The 23,292-nt window shown below is 40.8% G+C and overlaps 1 protein-coding gene across 6 annotated transcripts in view; it reads right to left on the bottom strand.

Moving 5' to 3' along the window:
* The window catches only part of AMOTL1 (angiomotin like 1), a 170,431-nt gene that overhangs the window by 33,184 nt on the left and 113,955 nt on the right, over positions 1-23,292 (bottom strand). For all 6 annotated transcript variants that reach the window (XM_039471276.2, XM_010332952.3, XM_010332953.3 and 3 more), the window contains 2 exons: positions 16,923-17,067; positions 14,945-15,034 (listed from right to left, as the gene is read on the bottom strand). In XM_039471276.2, the coding sequence (XP_039327210.1) occupies positions 14,945-15,034; positions 16,923-17,067 (235 nt within the window). The remainder of the gene's footprint in view (positions 1-14,944; positions 15,035-16,922; positions 17,068-23,292) is intronic.

Below are 23,292 nucleotides of genomic sequence, written 5' to 3'. Positions count from 1 at the left end.
CAGGAGACGGAGGTTGCAGTGAGCCGAGATCGCGCCATTGCACTCCAGTCTGGGTAACAAGAGCGAAACTCCATCTCAAAAAAAAAAAAAAAAAAAAAAAAATAGAATCCAAAAAGAGCACTGTTTACAACACGTACGAGTGAGCTATTCACATGAGGCTTATTTGATGCAAAACAACAAGAAACACGATCTACTTTTTTTTTTTTTTTTTTTTTTTTGAGATGGAGTTTCGCTCTTGTTACCCGGGCTGGAGTGCAATGGCGTGATCTCGGCTCACCGCAACCTCCACCTCCTGGGTTCAGGCAATTCTCCTGCCTCAGCCTCCTGAGTAGCTCAGATTACAGGCATGTGCCACCATGCCCAGCTACTTTTTTGTATTTTTAGTAGAGACGGGGTTTCACCATATTGACCAGGATGGTCTCGATATCTTGACCTCGCGATCCACCCGCCTCGGCCTCCCAAAGTGCTGGGATTACAGGCTTGAGCCACCGCGCCCGGCCCACGATCTACTTTTTAAAGCCACACATTGGTTCACAAACAGTAAAGTAATATGATACAACGCTGACCTTAGACGTCACTTGTTTGATTTTTTGTTGCCTTTCTAAAATTTGCTGATGATTTCTTGGGTAAGAAGCCTTGTTATCTGGGGAAACGGTCTTCAGCTTTCTGCTGTCCCTGAGCTCTGGTGCGGATTACCAGGGTTCTGCCAGGCGGCTGGATACGAAGGCTGCAAGTGGGTGGTTAAGTGAGTATATTCACAAACAGGAACACTACAACGAGGGCTGTTTTTTTTTTTGTTATTTTTTTTTTTTTTTGAGATAGAGTTCCACTCTTGTTACCCAGGCTGGAGTGCAATGGCGCGATCTCGGCTCACCGCAACCTCCGCCTCCTGGGTTCAGGCAATTCTCCTGCCTCAGCCTCCTGAGTAGCTGGGATTACAGGTGCGCGCCACCATGCCCAGCTGATTTTTTTGTATTTTTAGTAGAGGCAGGGTTTCACCATGTTGACCAGGATGGTCTCGATCTCCTGACCTCGTGATCCACCTGCCTCAGCCTCCCAAAGTGCTGGGATTACAGGCTTGAGCCACCACGCCCGGCCGAGGGCTGGTTTTTAAATGGCAGATAGAGTGGAGTGTTTTTAAATGAGTTCTGTAATAAAGAAAGTTAAGAAGGGGAATTCAAACCAAACTATTCTGCAGAGGCCTAGGAGAGAGAGAGGGAGAGGGAAGGGAGTGAAGGGACATTGAGGCCAAGTGGGAAGGAGAGGAGTTCTGAAGATGAACTCATCTCAGCCAGAAAGTTCTTCAGCTGTCCTGCATTGTACATTTTGGGCTTCCACACTTTCTGAACAAGAGTTCTGAGTTTGAAAGCTACTAGTTCAGACATTACAAAAGAGACAAAGATTTGTGGAAACAGCTGCTGTCAAAATGTGGGGAAGAAATCTTCTGGAGAGATGGATAATATGGGAAAATGAGGTAAAGCCTAAAGTGCGATGGATTTATTCAAACTCTGTTGCCTAAATGTAAAAAAGAACAGGAATGTCACTGTTTACACAGTACTGGGCAGCAAAATTCTTCAAAATTGCTAATTACTTTTCAAGGCCCACTCTAAAGGCTACAGGCTTCTCCCCCAACCCACTTTTTTTTTTTTTTTTTGAGGTAGGGGGAGTATGGTTCTCTAACAGGTCCTTGCCACATTCTGCCTTGTACTCCGGGTCCAGTGGCTGACATGCATCTGTCTCATTTTTCCTACTGGTTCTCTTCACAGTGACTGAGCTCTCTTCATGGTGCATCGAAACCCTCTATCTTTGTAGGACTTTAAAGATCTAAGATAACTGATACGACTTATATGTGAAGAAATATAAGTTTGGGCAGCAGCTTATTGAATAAGAGGATGCTATTGGTACATAATCAAATTCTGAGTCTTTAAAACAGTTTTCAAATATTTATTACTGGAAAGCAACAAAGCCTAACCACAAAATCTTCTATTGGTCTAATGTAGGAAAACACCACATTTTTTGTCTTAACATAGTTATAATATTTTTGTTATTTTATATAATGTGTCTATTGCTCTTATGCAGAACCCACAGTGAGCTTGAAGTATCAAAAGTAAAATATCTCAGGTAGGATTTGGTAAAATATTTATTTGACTCTCTACCTGTACAAGTTCTCTTAAATCCAGTTTTCTCTGATCTAGTCATTTTTCATATTACATTTTACTTCTGGAAATTGTGCTTACACTTGTAGGTATAATTCACAGGTTTTTACCCACCCAAGTTTATTGCATATGCAGTTTACAAACTTGCTTGACTGAAGAGACACCCATTTATCCAGCTCAGCTTCAATGTATTGTTCAACCTTTTGCTTTATTTTGTTTTACTTGAAATAAAAATGTACTGCTACTTCAACATCACTGCTGACTCATAATAACAAACTAGACAATGAATTAATAATACCATATAAATACAGGATGCATAGGGCTCTTGGTTTTGACTATACACATACTCATGATTCCATTTTAAACCTAACCTGAAGACTTAAACTGTTGGTAACCACACTGAGGAAAAGTGCTTTTTTGCTTTCTTTTTTCTTTCTTTCTTTTCCTTTTTTGAGACAGAGTCTGGCTCTGTGGCCCAGGCTGGAGTGCACTGGTGCAAACTCAGCTCACTGCAACCTCTGCCTCCTGGGCTCAAGTGATTCTCCTGCCCTAGCCTCCAGAATACCTAGGATTACAGGTGCGTGCCACCACTAATTTTTGTATTTTTAGTAGAGACGGGGTTTCACAGTGTTGGCCAGGCTCGTCTCAAACTCCTGACCTGAAGTGATCGGCCCACCTCAGCCTCCCAAAGTGCTGGGATTATAGGTGTGAGCCACCGCGCCTGGCCTTGCCTTCTCTTTTCTTAATATAAAAACAGACACCTCCTAGTTGCAGACATGACAAAGTAAGACTCCCCTGGACGATTTAACGCCTGTGTAGAGAACAACCATAAAACCTGGCCATAATATAAAGAGTAATGATCTGAAGGTGTTAAAATGTGAACAGAAGCAGACCGTTTCTGGTGGGGAGTAGCAGCGCACTTACAGAGGTGAGGAGAAGCCATACTAGCTGTATAAGTTCCGTACCTTGATTGTGCTGATTGTTACATTTCAGGAAATGGGCCATTTAAATGTGTAAATTTTATTGGATGTAAATAATGTCTTAAATAAAACAAAAATAGGTATATATAATATGTATATAATATGTATATACTTCTACTTGTTTTAACTAGGCATTAAGGCATTATGATACATTATGGTAAAATTAATATGTATATATTATAATAAAAAAAATTTTATAATATGGCATTATATGTATATATTATAATAATACATACACACACACAAATATGTATGGTTTTTAAGTGGCCTCTGAATGGCACACACAGCTTAACCAAAGCTTTCCCCAAAGACAGAAGTTACGCTGGGGACATTATTATATCTGGTGGAAAAAGTTGTTTATGCTAGGACTGATCAGGGATAAAGAAATGTGTTGTCTACAATTATATTCTCTCCCTTCTTTTAACTTCTGCAACTCCTCCCATTGTCATTTTTGCAACTTGCTTTGAATAGATTCCTTTTTCCCCTTCTTTCCACCAAACCAGTCTTTGTAAGCAAAAAGAAAATTAGTAACAGATGTAAGCTTATTTTTAATGGTCTAAGACCAAATTTTCTGGACTTTGTACAAACACTTTGTCCCCTTAAAAGTTCTCTGAATCCATTAAGATACAGCTGTAGGCTCTCACTATAATTCATGAACTAAAAATAGTTTTGAAGACTAATTGTAAGAAACCACACCACAGAGTTACTCATTGTATTCTGCTTGTTTTTAAATTTTTGTCATCTGAAGAATACAGTGATTTCACAGACATTTTGAGAAAGCTTAAAAAAAAAATTTAAGCTCTATTCTGATCTCAAGAAAATAAATTTGGGGTAGTGGGTATCTGAAGAGGATAAACTGGATTATCCAACAAGGCCTTTTATTATAATTGGCTCCAGTTCAAAGACAGATGTAAAAGCCAAAGGCACAAAATGCTAATTCCAGTAGTTGGAACTCACTTGAGAAGATCTGAATATATCAGTATTAAGTTACAGCATTGGGCTCAATAATTTGCAACCAAGTAAGACTTCTAGTATAAAAATTTCCTAGTATAAAAACTTTGTTCATTTACTATCAAGGATCCTTCGCAGTGTAGAAACTTGAAATCCTCAGTCAATCCCAGAGCCAAGAGAGTTGACCTTCTGGAAAAGGTGAAGGAAAAACTAAGAAAAAGGAGGTTCTAATTCTAGTTGTGGTTTAGCCATTAAGAGTCGATCACTCTGGTTGCAGTTTCTTCTTTGTAAACTGTGAATGCTACACTAATGAGCTCCAAAATCATCGGGAGTCCAACATTGCCACCTTTTACATTCCAACATTTCTCTCCTTGCCTGATCTGTAGAAGGTGGCTTCCCCATGGCAGTTCAGTATGAGTTTGGGCTCCAGAATCAGAATGACCTGGGTTCAAAATCTGTCTGCTTCACTTATCAGCCTGTAAGACCATGGACAAGTTAATCTTCCTGTGCCTCAATCTCCCCATCTGTAAAATACCTGCAGTACTTACCTCCAACATTTGTTTGGAACAGGAGAAGAGACAATGTGCCTGTGGAAGCTGGCAGAGTGCTTGGCTCATACTAAGTGCTCAATTAGTGTTCAACTAGTGTTTGCAGCTGTTACCTTTGTTAAATGACCACAGCCGGCTGGCCTGAACAAGGCAGGACCTGAAGGATGGAAACTGGGAAGCAAACCTGCAACTCCATCTGAGAATACACTTTTAACCAGCAGATCCACAGCCTCAAAGGCATTGTCACTTATGGCGGCCATCAGATGGCTGGTTACTGGGCTCTGGTTCTGAAGACATATGCACTGGTGGTAACCACACTTGTAACCTTTAAGGTACACTCCAAATCTGATATCCATATCTGCAGGCCCCATTTCACAGTAGGATGCTTATGGTGAGAATTTATGGCACCACTGGGAGAGGCACCCCTAAGACCTCACTCTCCAGCCAATGAACTATCATGGCTAACCACAGGGATAGTCCTGCCCATCCCTATCTCCATCATTAGCTAATTTTGAATCCTCACTGGGTAAGTAAAATTTTTGACTGCGTTCTGTGTCTCAGTTTTTACTGTTTTTCTAAAATGATAGTAATTATTTTCCCTGGATGTGGGATTAAGAGAGAAAATAACAATTATATCCTGATTTATATATTAAAGCAATTGACGAAGTAAGATCTAGGGAATACATTTGATGTTCTTTATTTTGCATCCTCCTTCAATATTTTCTCCTTTTGTTAGGGTTCCTCCTTCTTCCTTTTCCATGGCTAGTTCCTGGAACTGAGGTTGGCAAAGTATGACCTGCAGGCCAAACCCAGCTCATCGCCTGTTTCGGTAAATAAGGTTTTTATTAGAACACGGCTACACCCATTTGTTTATGGATCATCTATGGTGGCTTTGGGGCTACAGGGACAGAGTTGAGTAGCTGTGGCTTTCAAAGCCTGCAGTATTTACCAGCTGGCCCTTAAAAGAAAGAGTTTGCTGACTTGTGGCCTAAAACATAGTGAGTTGACAGTAGATAGTCTATGACTGTTTTCTGGAATAAATAATAATGATCATTTCATTCGATGTCCAGAAAATATTTATTAAATGCCTCTAAGTGCCAGGCACGATGCCAGGTTCTGAAAATACAAAAAGTTGCGACCGCAATGTGAAGATGACAGACAGGGCCCCTACCTTTATGGTGTGTACAGTTTAGTGGGTGAAGATAAAAAAGAATTATCCAAACAATTACTTCTTTACAGTTGTGATGAGTGTTTACAGAGGAAAAAAGTACACAGGGCTGGGGGAGTATGTAAAAGGAAGATCTAACCCTATCTCAGGAACTCTTCCCTAAGCAACTGCCATTTAATTTAATCTTAGGCCTGAACGTGGATTTCCTGGTTCTGAATTGTTAGGGAAAGCAAGGGTTCCCTAATGCCAGAGAAATGCAAATGGATTTTAGTATGTTTTTCAGTTTATGCTTACACCATCTATCTATCTGGCTAAGTAGTGCAAGGAATATTAAAAAGTTTAAGATGCTTGATTCTTCAACCTTATATGTAATAGGAAAAGCCAAACAAATAAATAATTTTAAAACCAACAACATGAAAATCATAACCCATGTTTAGTTGTTAAAGGCCAGACAACACATGACCAAGAGGCATTCTTCAATCAGCTCCATTCTTTAAGCATGGCAAATTGGAGCCTAACTTGAGCCTAAATTGAGTAACATTAATTTTCACACTTGGAGAGGAAATTTGATTGAACATAAACAGATGCCCTGCAGGCATTGTGCACTTCTGGTTGTCATGTAGGTCTGAAGTCTCTCAGCGCTGCCTGTCAAGGTTGATCAAGTGGGCTGAAGCACTCACATGCTTTGCTTTCCAAAGTTAGCGAGGCTCAGTAAACTATGCAGCCATTTTTTGGGAACACAGCCCACTCCCCTACCCTGAAAGTTGGCAGGCTCTTCTGGAGAAGGTGCATGTTAAAATAGATGCAAGAAGGCAGAGAGAAGTGTTGCATTAATACATGTATTTTATAAACTCTGCTTCATATTTCCTATCACTGGTCAGCCCTCCGAGCTCTGGTGGCTAAATTGGGAGATTCAGCCACCAGAATAGGAGATTCTATTTCCTATTACTTTAAAGGAAATAGAGGTGGAGGCAATTAAGCATCTAACTTCAGGTCTCTCAGTCTATGAGACACCAGGACTCAAGTAGATGTGTCAACTGATCCCAGACAATTTTCTGGAGTTTGGACCTACAAAACTTAACTGCATAGTCCTACTAAACGGAAGGGTCATCTTTCAGGAGAATCAGTTAACACAACTTACTTGATCAAAATAATGTCACTCTGGCAGATTTCCTCGACAATCCTTCCCCTTTGCCCATGGTACAGATCTGCAGTGTCCAGCATGGCCTATGGATTGGCTGCTCTGAGCACCTGGCCAGTTGCTACCAAAACCTTTATAGGCAAGGCGCGGTGGCTCATGCCTGTAATCCCAGAACGTTGGGAGGCTGAGGCAGGTGGATCACGAGGTCATGAGATCAAGACCATCCTGGCCAACATGGTAAAACTCCATCTCTACTAAAAATACAAAAATTAGCTTGGTGTAGTGGTGTACGCCTGTAGTTCCAGCTACTTGGGAGATGGAAGCAGGAGAATCATTTAAACTGGGGAGGTGGAGGTTACAGTGAGCTGAGATCATGCCACTGCACTCCAACCTAGTGAAAGAGTGAGACTCCATTTCAAAATAAACAAAACAAAAAACCTTTGTATACCAGGCCAATTCTCACCTCCAGCATATCCACAGCAGGGTAAATGAGAAGGAGTTTTTATGGTGTTAGTTCTTATGTTTAAATCTTTAATCCATCTGGAGTTAATTTTTGTGTAAGGTGTAAGGAAGGGGTCCAGTTTCAGCTTCCTGCATATGGCTACCCAGTTTTCCCAACACCATTTATTAAATAGGGACTCCTTTCCCCATTGCTTGTTTTTGTCAGGTTTTAAAGATCAGATGGTTGTAGAGGTGTGGCATTGCCTCCAAGGCCTCTGTCCTGTTCCATTGGTCTATATCTCTGTTTTGGTACCGGTACCATGCTGTTTTGATTACTGTAGCCTTGTAATATAGTTTGAAGTCAGGTAGCATGAGGCCTCCAGCTTTGTTCTTTTTGCTTAGGATTGTCTTGGCTATGCAGGCTCTCTTTTGGTTCCATATGATGTTTAAAGTGTTTTTTTCCAGTTCTGTGAAGAAGGTCAATAGTAGCTTGATGGGGATAGCATTGAATCTATAAATCACTTTGGGTAGTATGGCCATTTTAACAATATTGATTCTTCCTAACCATAAGCCTGGAATGTTTTTCCATCTTTTTGTGTCCTCTCTTATTTCCTTGAGCAGTGGTTTTTAGTTCTCCTTGAAGAGATCTTTTACATCCTTTGTTAGTTGTATTCCTAGGTATTTTATTCTCTTTGTAGCAATTGTAAATGGGAGTTCGCTCATGATTTGGCTCTCTTGTTTGTCTGTTGCCAGTGTATAGGAATGCTTGTTATTTCTGTACATTGATGTTGTAACCTGAGACTTTGCTGAAGTTGCTTATCAGCTTAAGGAGGTTTTGGGCTGAGACAATGGGGTCTTCTAAATATACAATCATGTTGTCTGCAAATGGGCACAATTTGACTTCTTCTTTTCCTAACTGAATGCCCTTTATTTCTTTTCTTTTCTTTTTCTTTTTCTTTTTTTTTTTCCCTAATTGCTCTGGCTAGAACTTCCAATACTATACTGAAAAGAAGTGGTGAGAGAGAGCATCCTTATCTAGTGCCAGTTTTTAAAGGGAATACTTCCAGTTTTTGCCCATTCAGTATGATATTGGCTTTGGGCTTATAGTAAATAGCTTTCATTATTTTGAGATACGTTCTACTGATACCTAGTTTATTGAGAGTTTTTAGCATAATAGGTTGTTGAATTTTGTTGAAGGCCTTCTCTGCATCTGTTGAGATAATCATGTGGTTTTTGTCTTTGGTTCTGTTTATGTGGTGAATTACGTTTATAGACTTGAGTATGTTGAACCAGCCTTGCATCCCCAGGATAAAGCCTACTTGATCATGATGGATAAGCTTTTTGATGTGCTGTTAGATTTGGTTTGCCAGTATTTTATTGAAAATTTTTGCATCAGTGTTCATCATGGATATTGGCCTGTAGTTTTCTTTTTTAGCCTAGGCAACACCATTCAGGACACAGGCACAGGCAAGGACTTCATGACTACAACACCAATAGCAATGGTAGCAAAAGCCAAAATAGACAAATGGGATCTAATTAAACTTAAGAGCTTCTGCACAGCAAAAGAAACAATCATTAGAGTAAACCGACAACCAATAGAATGGGAAAAAATTTTTGCAATCTACCCATCTGACAAAGGGCTAATATCCAGAATCTACAAAGAACTCAAGCAGATTTACAAGAAAAAAACAAACATACCTATTCAAAAGTGGGCAAAGAATGTGAACAGACACTTTTCAAAAGAAGATATTTATGCAGCCAACAAACATAGAAAAATGCTCATCATCATTGGTCATTAGAGAAATGCAAATCAAAACCACATTGAGATACCATCTCACACCAGTTAGAATGGCAATAATTAAAAAATCTGGAGACATCAGATGCTGGACAGGGTAGGGAGAAAAAGGAACACTTTTACACTGTTAGTGAGAGTGTACATTAGTTCAACCATTATGGAAGACACTGTGGCGATTCCTCAAGGATCTAGATATAGAAATTCCATTTGACTCAGCAATCACATTACTGGGTATATACTCAAAGGATTATAAATCGTTCTATTATAAAGACACATGCACATGTATGTTCATTGAGGCGCTGTTTACGATAGCAAAGACCAAATGCCCATCAATGATAGACTAGACAAAGAAAATGTGGCACATAAACACCATGCAATACTGTGCAGCAGTAAAAAACAATGAGTTCATTTCCTCTGTAGACACATGAATGAATCTAGAAACCATCATTCTCAGCAATCTGCCAAAAGAACAGAAAACCAAACACCGCATGTTTTCACTCACAGGTCAGTGATGAACAATGAGAATACTTGGGCAGAGGGAAGGGAACAACAGTCACTGAGCTAGGTGGGGGGGGGGGGTGGAGGGAAGGCAAGGGGAAGGAGAGCGGTGGGGCGGGGAGGATGGAGAGGGATAACACTTGGAGAAATGCCTGATGTAGGTGAAGGGGAGTGGCGGATATGGAGACAGCAAACCACCATGGCATGTATGTGCCTATGCAACAATCCTGCAGGATGCAGGATGTACACATGTACCCCAGAGCCCAAAGTACAATTTTTAAAAAAAGAAAAGTAGTTAAAGGAACCAAAAATGGACGATACTAACATCAACTTTCTTGAGAAATACTATTATTCTGAATAATGAAAGACTCCCATTACCTGGATATGCTTCTACTCTAGGAAAGGAGAAAGAATGCTAAAAAAGAAATTCAGCTATTTTTAAATCGCTTTTATTCTGACAGCAGTTTGTTTAATAATTTTTGCCCTAATGTCTTGAAGTAACAGAGAATTACCTGAGGTTTCTCTCAACATGACTGGAATGTTGAGTTTAAAAGATTATTTTGATACTGATGCTGCATAAAGATAATTTCAAGCCTATTGTCACTAGGATTTTCCACTTTTATTCATTCTCTCAGTAAACATTTATTGAATGCCAGGTACATGAAGATGCAAGGGGTTTTAGTGGGATGGGAGATGAATACTGGTAAAGAACATCTACGGTTCTTCCATATCGTGGAGTGTCACACAAATAAATCATGACCTTACGGGATGCTGGAACAGGAGCTTTGCCCCAAGGAGCCCAGAGTCAAGAGGAGTCGCAAGTGCTAATGCTGGCTGGCCATGAGAGGTGGTAAAACAGTGTGTTCATGTGTGACAACATCTAGTCTTCCTTCCTAATGATGCTTGATAGAAAACCACAGCATCTGATGTAATGAAACCTATGAGGATTCAGAATAATCTCCTTATGTTCTATGTGGGTCAAGAGAATAAATGCTTATGTCATTTTAATTTCTGATCTGTGGTTCACACAAGACCTATGGAAATCCAAAAACCAGGAGGGATTGGATTTTCCTTTAGAAAATTATTTTAGTCTCTTTTAGGTTCTATAAGAGACAGAAAACTAAAATAGCTAACATAAGATTTAAAGGTAAGATGATGCCAGCTACACTGAAAATGGCAAATTATTATTTTTAAAGCAATATGGTCCAACACATTTTTTTTCTGCTAATTTTTAAAACTGCAAGAATTTTAAGGGAAGTCAAATGCATATAGTTCTGACTCATTTACATCCACGACTCATCAATATGTTGTTTTAAACAAATCACTGAATGTCCAAGGGATCTTCTGTTCTTAGAGAGGCGCATCATTTAACAGCCAGAATCTTAACGTACATAGACTTAAGTTTAACCAGATATGTTGAACACGGAGTGCCTAGCAAATCCCAAAGCGATGGAGATAAGTTCTTGTGCAACCTTTAAACATGGCTTGGGTTTATCCTGGCATAACACAAACATGCCAGAGCTAATCAGTTCCCACTCAATTCAAGAATATGACAAAGCTCCAACACATCTATTTAAAAACCCCAATAAAATGAAATTTCATTTCTACCAGTTCAGTTTCTTCACATCTAATATTTTAGTTTTGGCTTTCTGGCCTAGAGCTGATGGGAATTCTGCAGAGCTATCCATTTTAAGAAAGAAACAGTTTAAAAAAGTTTCCATGAGAAGACACAGCTAAGAATGGTAAGAGGTATTTCCAGGGGTTCTGCCTTTAGCAGACAGTAACCTGCCTCTGGTGTGCATGTGTGTTGTGACAAATGAAGGGGAAAAATGAGAACCTTAGTTAAGAGACAAAGAAGCTCGAGTTTCTCACAGTCAAATAAAACAGGAGTTGGCTAGATGCCCTGTTTTTCAGGAGCAATTTGACTTTGACATCACCATTCTATAAGCTGTAAAAGCATTTGGAAAAACAAACAAGACAGACCAGAAAATTCATACACAAACAAAAAGCTGAATTCCTCCAAAGAGAATGTTACAATACCATGAGGTGACAGGGCAAAAAAATTCCTCAAGGGCATCAAGCTCCTAAGCACTTAATTCCTCAAGATTTTTCCTATAGACAAATCTCATGACTGAGGGGAATACAATGAGCCTGTTTAATGTCCACTTCAATCTTTAGAATTAAGTAGTGATTACCCAGGCAGTCCATCAAGGCCTTCATGAAACTCCAACTTAAGTGCGGAGTTCAGTTTTTAGAAGAAAAGTACCCTGAGCAGAGGGAAGTGTTTAAATATGGCCAGAAAGGACCTCCTCCCTCCATTAACTGGGAGATCTTTCAAGTCCCACCTACGGCTTCAACTGCAAGAGCTGGCTCGGTGTTCTGGGTGTTCTTACACTTGGATGCCTAGCTTCCATGTGACAAAAAAGCTGAACATGTTATTCTCTGCTTCCCCTTTCCCTGTGACTCTCTCATTGCCAAAGTGGCTGGCAGGAGCTTCACAACCTAACCTTGACTTCTTGGTATGTATTACCCCGAGATACAACTTTTATTGCAGTCTTGCCTTTCTCTTAATCAAGTGCTAGAATCACAAAAAACTCACTTGAAAAGGATGGCTTCTCTTAAGTGGGCAATAGCTATAATTATACTCACTAGGAAATAGAAATTTATTCTAACAATAGGGTTTCTGAACAAATACACAGATCATGAGACACATTAATAACCAGGAAGAGAGGCAATAATTCATGCCTGCCATTCTGTACCCACATGCTAAAATAAGAGCCTGACAGAGAGCACCACCCATCCAACCTGCTGAGTTATCTTTGCACCTATTGGTATACCTGCTCACTGAGCTCTGGGCTGCAAGATGAGATGACGAACATGTTCAAGCGTTAAGTCATTATCTAATCCCAACCTGCTCCCCCTATGTTTTATCTGTAAAGGGGGATCATCCATCTAGTTGCCCCAGTCACATCCCTTTCCCTCACTGCCATTATTCAATTGGTCAACGAAGTCCTACAAATATGTCACTTGTTTGTCTGTCCCCTACTCTTCCTTGCTATTTCTACTGGCTTAGTTCATGAGCTTTCCATCTCCTCTCCAGATGCTAGACTGAAATACCTGCTAACTAGCCTCCTTGCCTCTGGGATAGTTCCTCATCAATCTCTCCTCTGCTCTGCCTCCCAAGTTAGTTTCCTAAATGTGTCCTTGTAAACAATGCAATCATACTCATATTTGAAGAAAACATTGGTGAATATTACTATTATCTGGGAGGGTAAAAAGTATTTCTAAGCAGGACAGAAAACCTTGAAGGCATAAATATGTCCACGTAAAAACATCTTCTGTAAGATATAAAACAACTGGAGAAAATATCCGTAACATATATATGTGGGGGACATGCTGATTTACGTAATAATTCTTACAACTCACTAAGAAAACAATCTAACTATAAATTTGAAATAACATCTTGGTTTTATCCCTTGGCCACACTAGGAGAGAAAAAAAAACTAATGTAAATAATTATAAAGCTGTGAAGGCACAAAGTGTTCTGTAAAGATTAGGTGTAGGAAAATTGGTTAGGTATCACCATTACCAAACCTGCTTGAAATGCTCTGCCTAGATTCAATTACACTACGCATTGACACTGAGATACCTTTAAGCAGTTGAAAAATGCCTATGGTCTCTCTTGTTTTTGCCTTTGGAACACAGTGGAGCATATTTGCACAGAGCAAATAATGCCCTGTAAAGCTGAAAGGGCCTCTTTGCTTGATAACTGATCTTTCAGCTTTGAACCAGAAGGTTAAAGACTTTCTGAAGAACATTTCTGAGTTCACAGAGCACCAAACCTCATTACTCTGTACCAGCCTTGGCTGGGAGGCCAGAACAATGCCCATCAGGTGAAATTAACTGGCTTTTCCATTTTGACCTGAACTAAGTGATCAAATTACATCCCTGACAAGAAGGCAGAATACCCACAGTGTGCACAACACTGGCATTGCTGACATTCCTGCCAGAGACACTTACTATACCTAGGCATGCAGTTATCCAGAAGGAATGTGTCACAATCCTAAATGCAAGTGGTAAAGACAACTCACCTTTCAAATGAAACTGAGGTGAGATCTATTGCACCCATAAGAAGAGATACAAGATAAATTTTGTTACAAAAGCAAGTAATTCAAAGTGCTGATACAGCCTTTCATGTGAATCTGGAACAAAGGCCAATCATCTGAGACCACAAAGGAATCCCAGGCAAAAGCCCTAGATATTATTAGTGTCCATTTGCAAAAAACAGGATTTAAAAAATGGAGCTAGTATTAATAGCTGGAATGCAATCATGAGTCAATCTGGGGCACACAGAGGAGTTAAACCTAACCAGTTTGGAAATTAGAAAATTCAACCAAAATTTTTCCATTCTTTAAAATGTAGAGCTGCATGAGGAACCCACACATCAGAAGACCACTATCTTAAGACAGATGGTTAGTACCTGAATACATTACTTTTTGTTCTGAATTGTCTTAACTTTGTGAGCACTTACTCATAATCTTATTGAGAATTATGATATAGATATAAATTCAATTTTCAAAACAGTTTAAAAAAAGACAGTTGGATATTTAAATTTCTGGCTACTGCAATGAACATGCAGAAATTCAAATCCTGATCAATGTTTTCTCAAAATCCATTTAATTCTATCATTTGCCTCTGCTGCAATTAATAAAATATTCTCTCAATAAATCAAGGCTTACAAAGCCACTGTTCATTATTTCTGGCTGAAATGGACTCAGTGGCTTCTGGAAATGAGTGTCACACATGGAGATACATAATGCGATCACTTAGATGGCTTGCACATTGGCCAGGGGTAGCCAGTCTAGAACTCTACAACCTACATGAGGACAATACCTGCCCAGAGATAACCAAACCCCACCACTAGGCCTCCTTCCCTTTCCTGGAGAAAAAGAGTCATATATTATCTGAAGCAGTGAGTGCCAGGACATGCTGTGAAGTTGCCATTGCTTGAAGTGTATTATAGAGAGACAGAGAGAAACTGTAGGTCAGAAGGACAGAATAAAAACTATTGAAGCAACACATAGCGACCTCAGCTTTGTCTCAGGCAGACCTAGGTGAGCCTCATCTGAGACCAATAGGTTGTAGGCTAAATTAACAAACAAAAAGCAAACAGTACAAAACCTACTTGAAACTAACATGATTCTTCCCTCAGGCCCCCGTTTTTAAACAAGCAAGTTGTGGGATAAATAAATAAGTGGAGACTCACTCTGGGAAGCATAATGCCCCTCTGCAGCTTTGTCTTCATGCCCTTCGTATTCCCTGCTGGATAGTTGCCTGTTGGCAGTCTCCAGTCGATCTATGAACAAAGAGGAAATGATTACAAAGAAATGTATATGGATTACTTTGGGAGGCCGAGGCAGGTGGATCACGAGGTCAAGAGATGGAGACCATCTCGGTCAACATGTTGAAACCCCATCTCTACTAAAAATACAAAAATTAGCTGGGCATGGTGGCGCATGCCTGTAGTCCCAGCTACTCGGGAGGCTGAGGCAGGAGAATTCCTTGAACCCAGGAGGCGGTGGTTGCAATCAGCCGAGATCGTGCCATTGCACTCCAGCCTGGGTAACAAGACCGAACTCTGTCTCAAAAAAAAAATAAATAAAAAATAAGACATGTATACAGATTGAAGTCATCATCTAACTGAGAAATGCAAAAGGTGCCAAGAGCTGGGGAGGAAGAGATGTTCAGGTGGGAGCTGAAGAGCTAGGGAGGAAATGATGCTCAGGCAGGAGCCTCAAATGGAACAACTTGGGGACAGACAATAACTGTGTCCCGAAATATCAAAAGAAAAGGCTTCAGATGCCACTGTGACTTTATGCCATCTAATGCCAAAGGATATGCAACAGCAGCAGGCAGCTAGGGACAGGTGCTGCGAAAAACCACCTCACTGCTTCCAAGGCCAGCAAACCTCTGATTTGAAGGGTTCACAAGGGCAGTCTCGTTGGCCTCAAACCCAGCCCTAGTCTCATCTGGATCATCGGCTGTATATTTTAGCCAGTGACAGCTCTCTGTATCTCAGAATCAAAGAAATGAAAATAAAAAAATACCCAAAAAAGTCAAAAAGACCTACTGTATGAAGACTGTACACAGCAAGTTCTATGTTTCCTCAAACCACTTGGTAAATATTTAATTATTCAATAAATAATCCAACTCAACAAGTATTCACTGGATGCAGATGACATTCAACCCAAAAGCGTTTATAGCAACAGAAAAGGTGGGATCTAGCTACTGGGTACTATCAGGATACTGAGTGTTTTGACATACGAAACAACTTAAAATGGTTGGCTGAAAGTGAAGTAACATTTATAGGGTAACTCATTGTGCACATTGGAGATTGCCAAAATCTAGCAGCAGGTGGCTCTCATCTTTGAGCGAGTTTATTGTCTACTTATTTCACAACTATGGGGATTTTTTCATCCAGAGGAACATATGTCTAGCTCTGTCTTCTATACTATACCTAGCAAGACTTAAGTGCTGCCTTTTTTTTTTCTTTTAGACGGAGTCTCGCTCTGTTGCCCAGGCTGGGGTGCAGTGGTGCAATCTTGGCTCACTGTAACCTCCACCTCCCAGGTTCAAGCAATTCTCTGCCTCAGCCTCTCACGTAGCTGGGATAACAGGCACCCGCCACCATGCCTGGCTAATTTTTTTTGTATTTTCAGTAGAGACAGGGTTTCATCATCTTGGCCAGGATGGTCTTGAACTCCTGACTTTGTGATTCACCCATCTCGGCCTCCCAAAGTGCTGCGATTACAGGCATGAGCCACCACGCCCAGCCTAAGTGCTGCCTTTCAAAGAGTGCTATCAAGTGACAGCCTGATGTGGAAAGGGTTGTGCATCCAACATTGATCTTTTCAAACATTTGGATTCTCATAGTCATGAATCACAGTTTAGTACTTTTAAAGCAAGAAGGAACCACACACAGAATCATTCCTTCAACAGACTCACGCATATAGGCTGTCACTTCCAAAGCTCAATGCTGCAATCTACAACCCACAAGGCAGAAAATAACAATTCTGCTTTTTGAGCACCTCCTCCCTTCCCCAGATGGTTGAAATATACCAGATTATTCAACACAGGTAGAATATTCAACACAACCTAGTCTACCTGTGCAAAGCACTCTGGCCCTGAAGTCGTGCTTTTAGCTACACAGATAGTTTAGGTAGAAAGAACATGAATAAACATGCCTCGGAGGTCTCTGTTGAAATCATGAAGTCTTCTAATCTCGCCTTCCAATTTGTTTCTCATCGCCTTGTCCAGTGACTCTCGCTTGGTGGTAGACTTGACCAGACTTTCATAGGCTTCCGAAATTCTCTGAAGTTCTTTTTCAAACTAAAAGAAAGAACTGGCATTAAAGTGGTACTTCTGACATTTATGCTGGTGTCTTGGTAAAACGGAGTCTTAGACACTGCCAGTGTAAAGGCTGTATCTTCAGTGCAGCCTTTCTGCATCTTGTTTCACATGTACCAAATTGTATAATCGATTTCACTCCCCAATCTGCTCTCTAAATACATTAGGATCTTGTAAATTACAGAGTTACAAGTCTGGCCAAACGGTCTGATGTCACCTTGTAAAAATCCCTCTGTACCAATATTAGAAAGGGGTAAATATAAACATAACTTAAATCTTTTACACTTTTAATGGCAATTTATAGCTACTGTGATTATTCCCAGTTGACAACGGGAAAATATTAAAGTACAAAAAAAAATTAAAGAACTATAATTAGAACCCAAGTTTCCAGACTCGATGTACAGTGCTCTTTCCAGAGACAGTCCTATCTGTCCCCAAAGGAACATAAAATCCATTGGAGAAAAGGCTTCATTACCTAGTATTTTTAATTACTTTGTCTATGAAAGCAGCTATATGGTGCAGTGGCTCATGCCTGTAATCCCAGCACTTTGGGAGGCTGAGGTGGATGGATTACCTGAAGTTAGGAGTTTTAGAACAGCCTGGCCAACATGGTGATGTTGATACTAAAAACACAAATATTAGCCAGGCATGGTGGTGGGCACCTGTAAGCCAGCTACTTGGGAGGCTGATGTGGGAAGATCACTTGAACCTGGGAAGCAGAAATTGCAGTGAGCAAGATCACTTTACTGCACTCCAGCCTGGGCAACAAAGCGAGATTCCATCTCAAATAAATAAATAAATAAAAGGATTAATGGACATGTACCTAATCATAAACAAATGTATCACAGAAAACCTCTTTATATGTAGGTATAGATAGCCAAGAAATTAAAACCATTTTAAAAAATGTTTCACTAGATCAAAAACTAACTGGGGAAGCCTTTACTCTATGGCACGTATACATTGATAACAAGTAACTCTATTCAAATAGGAATTTGATATAATAGTGTGGTTTTGATATAGAGATGAATAAATCCCATGGTATTGCTATATAACATAAATGCAAGAGAAAGGGTAAAGACCAGGTGAGGGTGCCTGCAACATGGATGGAGACTTGATGAGATACTGCTAAGGTCAGAATCAAAGGCAAAGCTGACAGGGTTGAAAGCACTAGTGCAGCACCCTTCACTGGGCCCCAGGAGATCAGAACCATGATTTCAGTCCTTCCACAGGACAGCAATGGCACCAGGAGCCAGGGACCCTCTTTTCTGAGCCCCAATTGCCCAGATCAGAAAGTCCTTGCCGAGACTCCTATAAATAATACATATGTGAACAGATATTCATTGTTTGCTTACATGTTAGGTATTTTTCCAGAAGCTGAGAATACAGAAATAAGGAAGGCAATTCCTGGCCTTTAGGAGCTAAGAGTCTTAAGTTGGCCTGTAAATATTTTAGAGAAATGGTAGTCCAGGGACGAGGGCAAGGTAGAAGTGGCAGAAGCTACGACCCAAAGGAAGGACTTTAAGTTATGAGCAGGGGAGGCTTAGTGGGGGTGAGAGGTACTGGGGAAAGAAGGTAATAATTCTAATCTCATTCGAGTTTTTACAGAAACAAAACTAATGATGAGGTTGGAGGGTGGGGGTTGGTAGGAGAAGAGGTAGAAGAGACATCCAGGTAAAAAACTAATGTAAATAGCTCAATGACGACAAGAGGCAGAACTATGACACTAAAAGGACAAATTCCAAAGACATTAATGAGTAGGATCAACAGATTTTGGTGACTAGGTGCAGGCAATAAGGAAGAAAGCAAGCAAAGACAACACAGACATTCGCAGCTTAGAAGATGGGGTAATAAGACTCAACCAAGGTAAATGATTATAAGAGAAACAAGCTCGCTAAAGAAAAAAAAACTAGTCTCGGTTTGGAGATACCATGTTTGAGGAAGCTGCTGCACATATTAGCGAAGATTTCTAGTTAACAGGTGAACATACAGGTCTAAAAGCCAGGAGGTTGGCTAGAGTGTCCTCAGTGTATAGGTGACAGATGACATCAGAAAGCAGAGGCCACTCAGGGAGAGAAACAGAAGATTAGAGGGCCAGAAAGGCATTCACACCAAAGAAGAGGCTGGGCACCCGGGAAAAAGACTGAAGCCAGTGGAGCCGTAGGAGCCTAGACGCCAAAAACTTAAAGGAGGAGAGATACTGTGGTCAGCACCCCCAGAGGTTACAGAAGAGCTGGGATATAGCTGAGAAGAGGCTGACGAACAGGCTGGAGAGCACGGGGGCTTCTGCTTAGCATCAGCCAACTGGAGCTGAGCTGAGAAGATCAAGGCTCCTTTTGGTATCACCTTCTGTTCCCAAAGGCCTCCTTCTACCAGAGTTGGTTCTTCCGTGGTCCCCTCATTTTAACAAGGCCTTTCTGGTTCTTCCACAGATATCATGAACTGCTGGTAATGCAGCAGCACAGAGAACAGCATGTCCTGAATCCTGTTCATAGCCTTACCATGAATTATGATCCTGTCTTTAAATTTTATTTACAAAAGAGATGCCTCCCAGACATACTGACATTTCTTTGCTCTTATCTATAAAGAGTGGTCTTTGTTTTCAGACAGCTGGGCATGTCACAGGGATAGTCCCCATCAAGACCAAAGGCCATTACCAAGTCACCAGGGAAGCTGAGAGTATCACACTCTGAGGCATCCACCGTGAGAGTGGTGTTCAGGCTTCCAGCCCAGGACAACTAGCAAGGCTTCCTTAACTACACTCACAGGGACCCCTCCCTTCGTCTGATTTTGTAGTATTTTTTTTTAATCTGTTGTATTTCTCTCACTGGAATTCTAATCTGCACCTGCATTTTGCATCTCTGATTTGACTATTAACTCCTTGAGGGTAGAACAGCTCTTACTTTCCTGGAATTATGCCTTGCCCATGACAAAATACTGAGTGATTAATTAATCTTTAAATGTATAACTCCTAAAGACAGACTTCGACACTGAATCCTGCATTCTTTCCTTTCACTCAAAGAATTTCCCTCTGCATACTGTAAAAGGAAACTTCAGGATCCGTACCATGATGTAGTTTACTATCTTAAATCTTAAAACAATCAAGACCTGATGTGGTTATGTGCTTAGAAGGGACCTAGAGAAAAAACAAAGGTCTTAGTTCAGAACAAGGTAATTCCTACGAGAACTGATAGCTGTAATGGTAGAGAAAGATTAATTTCCTTCAGTGTGTGCTATTGATATGGTTTGTCCCCAGCAAAACTCATGTTGAAATTTGACTCCCAGTGTGGTGGCATTGGGAGGTGGGGCCTAGTGGTAAGTGTTTGGGTCATAGGGGTGGGTCCCTTGTGAATGGCTTGGTGTCTTTCTTGCAGTAGTAAGACAAGATTGGTTTTTGCAAGAATGAATTAGTTCTTATGAGAGCAGGTTGTTATGAAGAAGGACATCATCTTCAAGTTTTGCCTCTTCATACATGTCCGCTTCCACCTTCTGCCATGTTGTGACACAGCATAAAAGCCCGTACTGGAAGCCAAAAAGATACCAGCATCATGCTTCTCAAACTTCCCAGCCGGCAGAATCATGAGCTAAATAAACCACTTCTCTTTATTTATTATCCAATCTCAGATATTCAGTTATAACAATACAAAAGGGAATAAGAAAGTATGGTTACAGAAGCAGAGGTATGACTAAATGTAGGAAGTTAAATAGATGCAGGGGATTTTTTTTTTTTTTTTTTTTTTTTTGACAGAGTCTCATTCCATCACCTAGGCTGGAGTGCAGTGGTACAATCTTGGCTCACTGCAAACTCTACCTCCCAGGTTCAAGTGATTTTAATGCCTCAGCTTCCTGAGCAGCTGGAATTACAGGCATGCACCACCATGCCTGGCAATTTTTTTTTTTTTTTTTTTTTTTAGTAGAGATGGGGTTTCACCATGTTGCCAGGCTGGTCTCGAACTCCTGACCTCAACTGATCTGCCTGCTTTGGCCTCTCAAAGTGCTGGGATTATAGGCGTGAGCTACTGCACCCAGCCCAGATGCAGATTTTTGACTCAACACAAAGAAACATTTCCTAACTACATTTTCCAGAAGTGCAATATACCCATTAGTGAGCTTCCCTTCTCTGGAAGCATTCAAGTAAAAGATGAATACCTCATTTCAGAGACATGACACAAGAATTACTAAGGAATGGGAACTTGAAATAGACTCATTTTAAGAATTTTAAGACTAAAGCTTTTTATTTCTGACTGTACACTCCTTCAGAGTAAAACCACACCTTCTTCTATTTCTCCATGTTCAGAACATCTTAAGCACCCTCTGACATTTGTTAAAGATACAGGGAAGGTTAGACAGGCTGGTTTGATACAAAAACTATCTGGACCATCTCACACTCTGAGTATGGTACAGGAAGGGAATCCCAGTTTACTTTGCCAGCTCTCATTCTCCTTTTCATCCTAGGTGTCAGGGAGCTCTTAGGCCAGACAGTAAGAATCCCTGCAATCACAGAAATACACTCAATGTCCCAGAGACAGAACTACAAGCAGAGCAGAAAGCCCTGCCTGACTTCCACTGGCACTGTTGTAATAAGCAAATGGACAGAGAAGCCCCTGAGAAAATCTCAGCCATTCTAAGCTCCAGATACTACTGGTTTTCTCCCTGAGCACCTTCATGTGTACCACTCAGGGATGCCCAGGACCAAAGAAAGGCCTGCTGTGCAAGCCACAGACTGCCCAATCAAAGCCACCTTTGTTTCACTCACAAAAGAGGGTCTTCACTAAAGCAAGCCCCGGGTAACTGCCAATGCTTGGCCCTCTCCCATCAAATGCCCATCTATTCCCTGATGGCTTTCGAGGCCAACCCACTCAACAGCCTACAGTATGGCCTTGGTAGAAACTCCATCTGTTAATTAAGTTTCAGGGAAACTGGGAGGAAAAAGAAAAAAACATAACCAAAAGATAAGACTGAAAACAACAGCTCTTTCTGGGGATCCTCGACCATCATTCCAACTACCTTGATAATCACTACCTTGTGCCTCTTTGGAAACAGGCTCTTCCTATCTAGGCTGGGATTTTTTAGTCTCTGAGTTTAAATGTTCTCTTCTGCTGTTCCTGGCATAGTATGCATCGGCTAAACTCTGCAATTAAAAATTCATCTATTTTTAGTTCTGCCCTTACAATGCATCTCTGCAAGGGCCAAAGCATTCCCAGTGCTGCAAGGAACTCAGATGGGATGATACGGTAACACAAAGGACAGGAGCAGGTTGCAGGGGCATCCCAAAAGGTGTGCACTGTTCCCCTATTGAATGAATTTTTTCCAGGTCCTCGGGCTCTCGCTCACCCAAGAATGAGTAGGAGAGCTTGGTAGCAGTGATATTTTTCAAGTAAATATTGGACCCAAAGAGCTTTGCAGAAAAGTGATTTATTAGGTAGGAAGAGAGAAAGAGAAATAGAGAGTGAGCTCCTACCTGTCTTAGGAGGGGGTCCAGAGATGGAGTTTGCACAGGTAAGGGGCAGGGGGACTTTAAATCTAGGAGTTACTCCCACCTCATTCAAGTTCTTGTCCCATGAGAGGAGTTCTTTCAAACTTTCACTGGAGTGATTGATCTTTGACTTTGATATTGGATTGGCTGCCCTTTTCACCGGCTTTCTAAACAAAGGAAGTTTACCTAGGCAGTCTACCTTCTCACGCGTGGTAAAGTTAGACAAAGAACTCTAGGCTCCTGGATGGCGGGGAGGTGACTAGAGGTATGGCACCGGGAAATTCTTTTTTTTTTTCCATATTTTCATTTTTTAATTTATTAAAAACAAAACCATGTTTTATTGGTGGATTTTCACCTGCATCTAAGGCAATGTCTTATTTTACATTTCTTTTTAAAAAATTTTTTTTTTAATTAAAAAAAACTTTTTATTGCCTTTTAGATTTGGGGGTACATGTGAAGAACATGCAAGATTGTTGCATAGGTACACACGTGGCAGTGTGATTTGCTGCCTTCCTCCCCTTCACCTATATCTGGCATTTCTCCCCATGCTATCCCCCCGCAACTCCTCACCCCCCGCTGTCCCTCCCCTATTTCCCCCCAACAGACCCCAGTGTGTAGTGCTCCCCTCCCTGTGTCCGCATGTTCTCATTGTTCAACACCCGCCTATGAGTGAGAACATGCAGTGTTTGCTTTTCTGCTCTTGTGTCAGCTTGCTGAGAATAATGGTTTCCAGG

The sequence above is a fragment of the Saimiri boliviensis genome, chromosome 6, assembly GCF_048565385.1.
Source record: "Saimiri boliviensis isolate mSaiBol1 chromosome 6, mSaiBol1.pri, whole genome shotgun sequence".
Classification (NCBI taxonomy): Eukaryota; Metazoa; Chordata; class Mammalia; order Primates; family Cebidae; genus Saimiri; species Saimiri boliviensis.
Note: the sequence above shows the minus strand (reverse complement) of the source record. Positions and strands in the feature narration are given on the sequence as shown.